General features: G+C 34.6%; 1 protein-coding gene across 6 annotated transcripts in view; it reads left to right on the forward strand.

Moving 5' to 3' along the window:
- Window positions 1-6,325, forward strand: part of dgkh (diacylglycerol kinase, eta) — a 104,092-nt gene extending 97,767 nt beyond the window's left edge. For all 6 annotated transcript variants that reach the window (XM_048193001.1, XM_048193005.1, XM_048193000.1 and 3 more), the window contains one exon: window positions 4,824-6,325. In XM_048193001.1, coding sequence (XP_048048958.1) covers window positions 4,824-4,910 — 87 coding nt within the window. In that variant the 3' untranslated portion in view covers window positions 4,911-6,325. The remainder of the gene's footprint in view (window positions 1-4,823) is intronic.
- The last annotated feature ends 1,385 nt before the right edge of the window (window positions 6,326-7,710 follow it).

Below are 7,710 nucleotides of genomic sequence, written 5' to 3' on the forward strand. Positions count from 1 at the left end.
AATATTTTAGTAGAAACAGTGATGTAGGTTTTTTTAAGATTCTTTGATGGATAGAAAATAAAAAAACATCAACATACAAACAGTGATGGTAAGAAATGGCAAAGCAACCATGTGCCACACCTTACCATCTAACAGGGGACCAAAGGCATTTTGTTTATTCACTAAGATTATAGGAATCTTTTAGGATTCTCAAATCATGGCCAAAATCACCGCCTTTAGTTTTCATTTGTTGCCTGAATTCAAACTGAATGAGTGGAATCAACTTAAAAACTTTAAGTTGAGTTTACTCTAATGATTGACTAAACCAACACTAAAATATAAGTGAATTTAACTTAATGTATATGAGCTTAAAGTACTCATACTTATTGGTTTTAAAACTTAAATGGTTTAAGGCAATCAGTTTCCTTAAATGGTTTGCGTTACCGTAACTTATCAGGTTTTACGGAGTAAAAACACTGTGTTATGCTGCCAGGCCAGTAGTTGGCAATGTCACTTTATAAAGAAACACTTCACGCCTATAGACTGAACACGTAATACATGTGATGTCACCGTTTCCACCAATTTGATAATGATAGCAGTATGGTTTTCAAAAATTTGTACTTTTGGGCCATTTACACAACACCATTTTCAACAAAAAAAAATGAAAAATGTATGCTTTTTGGCCATTTATTTAAACGACAACAGCGTTTTGGGGGCCTGAAAACGCAAACTTATGAAAACAGGTTTCAAAGTGCGATTTAAAAATGACATCATTATCATCTCCATGTAAACTACACAAACGTGAATTTGTGAAAACGGTGACATCATGCACGTGTATTACATGTTCAGCCTATAGACCTTATGCACCAGAGAAACAAGCACGCCGTCATCTTTATAAAATTGTCTTTGAACTTCCGTTTTTGCGGTATCTCTGTACATTTCTATGGCATCGCGCTCAAAGAATAATTAGCTGGTGAAGTGGATTTACCTGTTGTAGAGTTAATGAAAGTTAGCATTGTTATGTTTAAAGCAGATGTCTTAACAAATGACAGTAGACCAAGAAGATTTTAAAACGAGCAGTTCATTCATAAATACGTAAGATCGCTGTGGAAATACAAACTGGAAGTCAAAAGACAATGAGCGCAACGCTGAAAAGGGACAGACATACATAAGGTCTATAGGCACGTAGCGTTACTTTAGAAAGTGACATCGCCAACTACTGGGCTGGCAGCATAATACAGCATTTTCAGCCGTTTTCGTGGATCCATGTGAAAAACATGGTTGTCGTGTAAACGTACCTTTAGAAACCTCTTTTTGGGCCCCCAAAATGCTGTTGCCATGTAAATTAAAGGCCAAAAAGCATAAGTTTCAGTTTTTAGTTGAAGACGGTGTTGTGTAAACCCTTCGGGTTTGTTCTGAAGTACAAATAAAAAAACCATAGTTAGAATAGGAAAATATCAACTTTTTAAAGGGAGGAAAAAACACCAGCAAATTCAGCTGAGAACCACTGCATTATAATATAATATAACATAACATAATATTATGTTAACACTACAAATGCAGCATTGTCACAGGCGTTTCTAACTACGTCTGCATGAGGTTTGAGTGGTCAAATCACAAACCAGACTCCATTTACACCTGTATTTAATGTTGTGATCAGATCTCCTGAGGCTGATGCTAATACGAGATGTAAACAGGGCCTTATTTACAGCATTTATTCAGTTATAGCTGTTTACTGGAGCTATTTTAAACAATACAATTGTCTAGGATTGTCACTTGAATGGTCTATTATATTATACAATTTAACACAATGATAGAGCACAATAAACATCCTCACCAGAAACTCAATGATGCTTTCATGTGCACCTGTTGAAGAAATAAATATGTCATAATGCATTCAATAAATGTATTATAAATCCTCATGAATCACACCTTCCAATGTTGAAGAGTTACACGATGGGTTCATAAGAGCAGCTCAGTGTTGTGTAGTGCTGAATGTTTATGTGTAAGGTGTTCTGGTCACACTTATCACAAGCTCTAGTGAACCTTGGACTGTGCCATTTTTTCGCCTCTGTTATGTCCTTCCATTTCAAATGTCCCTGCCATTTATCTGGTTTAACCTCATTCTGTCTTTCGGGATTTCCTCAAACAGATTTTGAAAACTTTAATAGGACATAAATGTGTTTCAACTGTAAACCAGTCAAGCTCAAATTCAGTGGTATTGTGGCATAATGGAGCACTTTCTGTCGTTAGTTCAGCTGCAATGTTTTAACCCGAGGTTAACCTGGGTTTCTTAAAAAGCCTTTGTGATGGCCGATGCTGAAATATCGTAGAGAGCAGAGTAGACGATGACCGATATAATGCGGATATATAGTTACAAAAATAGCAAATAAGGTACACAAATTGCTTAAATAGACACTTATTTCAACAGAATCAATATGTATCTGTACAGTATCTGTGTGATTCCTCATTTAGATTAGCCTAAATGTCACTTTTCTGTGGTTTATCTCAAACCTACTTCTTGGATGGGTTCATTATACTTTGGGTATACACTAGGGTAAAGAATTTCTATAAACATTTTAAATTGACAGTCAGTTAACTGAGTAATTGTATTGTTTAAACTGCAAAACACACATGCAAGACTCAACATACCATGTTCACATAGTCTGAATGAAAAAAAATACTTAAAGGGGTAATTCACCACTGGCAAGATGGGCTTTTATTCAATCTTGACTGTCTATGCAGTAGATCGGCGCTACATGTCTAGAGAAAAAGGGATGTGACGTTCAATTTTGTCAAAAAGGTAGGGAAACTTCAACACCTATAATGCACTGGACTCATCCGTGAACAGGGATACAAAAATGCAGAAGTAGTTTTCACAGAAATCCTGAAGCTGTCAAAAGTCCACCAGATGACGTAAAATGATGTGTTTTACATCATCCATCTGACTTTTGCCCACAATAAAATGGGGATGTCTCGGTATGGGTAACACTGTAAACACTGTTCATTTAAATATACGACTGACACTGTAACAAAACAAAGCTGGTTGAAAATCTTACCCTTTGAGAAATGTGAGTATTGATTTATTTTTAATGCTATATATATATATATATATATATATATATATATATACAGTACAGTCCAAAAGTTTGGAACCACTAAGATTTTTAATGTTTTTAAAAGAAGTTTCGTCTGCTCACCAAGGCTACATTTATTTAATTAAAAATACTGTAAAAAACACTGTAATATTGTGAAATATTATTACAATTTAAAATAACTGTGTACTATTTAAATATATTTGACAAAGTAATTTATTCCTGTGATGCAAAGCTGAATTTTCAGCATCGTTACTCCAGTCTTCAGTGTCACATGATCCTTCAGAAATCATTCTAATATGCTGATTTGCTGCTCAATAAACATTTATGATTGTTTTCAATGTTGAAAACAGTTGTGTACTTTTTTTTTAGGATTCCTTGATGAATAGAAGGTTCAAAAGAACAGCATTTATCTGAAATACAAAGCTTCTGTAGCATTATACACTACCGTTCAAAAGTTTGGGGTCAGTAAGAATTTTTATTTTTATTTTTTTGAAAAGAAATTAAAGAAATGAATACTTTTATTCAGCAAGGATGCATTAAATCAATCAAAAGTGGCAGTAAAGACATTTATAATGTTACAAAAGATTAGATTTCAGATAAACACTGTTCTTTTGAACTTTCTATTCATCAAATAATCCTGAAAAAAAATATTGTACACAAATATTTTGTACAATTGTACACATTAAATGTTTCTTGAGCAGCAGATCAGCATATTAGAATGATTTCTGAAGGATCATGTGACACTGAAGACTGGAGTAATGATGCTGAAAATTCAGCTTTGCCATCACAGGAATAAATTACTTTGTGAAATATATTCAAATAGAAAACAGTTATTTTAAATTGTAATAATATTTCACAATATTACTGTTTTTTACTGTATTTTTAATTAAATAAATGTAGCCTTGGTGAGCAGACAAAATTCTTTTAAAAACATTAAAAATCTTAGTGGTTCCAAACTTTTGGACTGTACTGTATATATATAAAATTTTAATTTATTTTTATTTTTTTCAAACTATATTTGACTTTTGAACTATTTTAAGGTGTTCCTTTTACAGTATAGATACACCAAATAAGTAGTAATATTAAAAACATTTAATTACTCTTGCTTTAGGCTGAGGGTTTGTTGGTAACACTTTATTTTAAGGTGACTTATTACATGTTACTACATGTACTTACCATGTAAATTATGCATAATTACAGGTAACTAACCCTAAATCAAACCCTAACCCTAACTGTAACTCTATAGTAAGTACATGTAGTTAATTAATAATTCTCAGTACTTATTTGAGTTATTACAATGTAACTACTGCACCTTAAAATAAAGTAACCGGTTTGTTTAAGGTTATGTAATTATGCATAATTTGCTGTTATAACTATAGTAAGTACATGTAAAGTGTGTAACAGACACAAATAAAGTGTTAGCCCAAATTTAATTATATTTAATTTGTGCTAGACTCTGAATTTGACAATTAAACTTGGTTTAAACTTGGGTTAAGCTGCAGCAAAGTTTATGATATCTATAGTACAAAAGATTTATTCAGTAAAACAAAAACATCCAAAAGAATCAAAAAGTGATTGCGATTATCAAAAATGTATTGTTTGTGTAAAATGAGAAAAATACAACAATTTGTGCATAACTTTTTCATCCTCATTCTTATATGTACAGTATTTAGCGAGCTGAACTACAGGTGTGAGCTCACTAAATGCGTCGTTCTGAGCGCACTTCTGTTTGTCTGATTCCACTAGGATCTGGGGATCTCGAAGGTGGGTCATATGAAGAGAATTCTCCAGGGAACTAAGGACTTGGCCAAGAGTTCGATGGTGGACCTGTGAGACGTCAACACACATTCCGTTCGCGAGCGAAGAGGAGTTGAAGCGGAGCTCCGGTGTGGGAGGCGCTTTAGTGTCGTGGATTCATGTAGGAATAGCTTGTAGAAAAGCAAAGAATGTTTGTTTTAGAAGCAAGCGCTGGTGCCAAAACGACAAGGATTGTGTCCGAGACTTTTAGACCCATAGAAAAGCCATTCCTCACTTATCGCATCAACGGCACAATCAGGTATGCAATTCTCATAGTGCACGCGACCTCTGGCCTCTTTAAAAGATCCAAATCAAGTAGCAGAACAGGACTTCCAAACAGCGTTTTCTCCGAGAGGAGCACGGCCTCTGAGTAGCTCACTGGCTCTTTGCCTTGCGGTAGATGGCAACAACAGGAGGGCGATGTGATGTGTCAGCAATATTCTGCTTTTGACAGCACTGTTTACATTTTAAGGAGACGGGAAAAAGACTGCTGGAGTATCGCAATCAGACGGCAATCATCGTAGTGCGACGGTGCAGTCCAGGAAAGGTCAAAAGGGGTTTCCTTCGACAGTGACATACTGATGCATGGTATGCTTGCTATATTTGGATAGCTATTTTACTGCATGATCTGCGTCTTGTTTTTTATTGTACAAACTAACACTTGAACAAGTTTTATATGAATTTAGTATAATGCCGTTTGTTACTACTGAAGCATCCCTTTTGGTCTAAGTAGACTGCTGATTTATTTCTATTTATCTGTCTGCATGGAAACCTTGTGTCAAAAGCAGTGTCATGTGCCATATTTATTGTCAGATGAGCTTTATTGGTAAGAAATGTTTTAACCTTAACAGTAGGAAGTTGTTAGGTAAGTTGACATCTCGGTGAATCAAGTACCAAAAACAATGTCCCCAAAAAGTTTAAATTTTCCCCCCTAAAATATTCTTCAAAAAATGTTGCTCAGAAAAACATCCACACCACATTTGTTTGTGGCTTAAAATGTATTATTATACATTAGTTGAAATAGGACTTCTATCGTTTTGAATAAGAAACTGCAGTTGACCTGCAACATAGTTGATATTTGCTGAGTTCAGGAACCCAGTGCAAGTTCTATAGGATCATCTACATTTGGTTGGTGGCATTACAGGGTATAAGAGATGTTTGTTAATATATGCACTGTATATATGTTTAAAAAGTCTAAACTGTTAACTCCAGTTATAAGTAAGGCCTTTGTATAATAGAAAGCTTTCATGATATTATCAGATGGCACATTTATTTGTGTATAGCGCACCATAACACCTTTGTGAATTATTATGTTAAGTAATCGCCTTTACACGTTAAGTGCTGTTGTACTCTATGGAAGGTGCAATATTGTATTTATTTTGATACATTTCTTCTCTATGAAGCTTTATTATGTGAGGTTTTTCCATGGAAAACTAAAAAGATAAACTTCACACACTCCTCTTTTTTTTTTTTTTTTTTAAGGTGGATTAGGGTCAAATCTTGCCATGTTCTCTCCAAAATTCATAAATCTTCCATTAGCAAATTGTTGATCCTGTCTAACCGTGCTTCCAGGATAATTTGCTAGACGGCTGGATGTTTCCTCACACCGACTATAAAACTGTTGTGCCTCTATTTTTTTCCGTTAAATGGAAAATTTTGAGCTACACGTAGCTTTCCCAACCAACAGTGCACATGGGGCTCATAACAGCGGATTTTTAGTTTATGTTATATTCTAATGTTCCTCTAGAGGGTGTTTGATAACATCAAAGTAGTAGTTGATACTGTATATATATACAGCGAGAAAGAGAGTAGTGTCGGAAAAGATGTGGCGTTCCCTACCAAGAAATGCAATTCTACCCACAATTTACCTGAAGTGAGAATTCAAACAAATATGGAGAACGAGCACAGGCCTGGAGGACTGGGTTTGGTCTGTTGGGTGAAACCGAGCAGGATGTTTTTAAAAAAGGAAAATACACATTTGAAGAGTTCGGAGAGAGTTTAGTCATTGTTATCAAACAAATTGGCCTAAAATGAGACTCAAATCATGACAGCATTCATTAATCAATAATAGATTACATTACTGGTTCTTAGCTGGTTTTGCTCTAGGGTTTTACATCAAACATGGCGCCAAACATAGGGATAGCTTATTGTACACAAATAACCAAAAAAAGATCCTTAAAAGTCATTAATATTATCAAGAATGGCATACAATATTGACAATTTTGTAAATGCACAAACAGTAGAAGTATTATTTACACTTTTTTTAGCTTGTGTGTTTGGTTTCTAAATGTCAGTTGAGTTTTATGCTCTCGGCAGCCAATAATTCACCACACAAAACACACTGTGGTCGGCACAAACCATGTTTATTCTTGTTGTAAGTGAACCCGTATTTAATGTAGTTTGGCCTTGTCCATATTGGCAGCTGCGTAATATGTCTAGCTCTTACCAAACGAAAAACGAACTTAATTTTGCAAAGTTTGATTGGGCGCGTGATGCTGGATACTCAAAATTGAAGATGAGGACAACATATTCTCTTCACATTTAAAATTTGATAAGCCTATTTTTATTTCTTTCCTAACTATACACAATTATATAGTTAATTTGCTCCCACCAAAGCCATCCTTTGGGCAGTGTAACCGATGTGATTGCATGCTTAGGACTGCCCTGATTCCCACTTTATATTAAGTGTCTTTAACGACTATGTAATAACATTTAAATGAATCCTTTGATACAAAGCACTTATTGTGTGCATACATGGTTTTACATTGTGCTTATATTGAAAAAAATACCTGCATGAAATTACATCTATAGTTAATTTCTGTAATTACATCCTTTA

This window comes from Megalobrama amblycephala, linkage group LG6 (assembly GCF_018812025.1).
Source record: "Megalobrama amblycephala isolate DHTTF-2021 linkage group LG6, ASM1881202v1, whole genome shotgun sequence".
NCBI lineage: Eukaryota > Metazoa > Chordata > Actinopteri > Cypriniformes > Xenocyprididae > Megalobrama > Megalobrama amblycephala.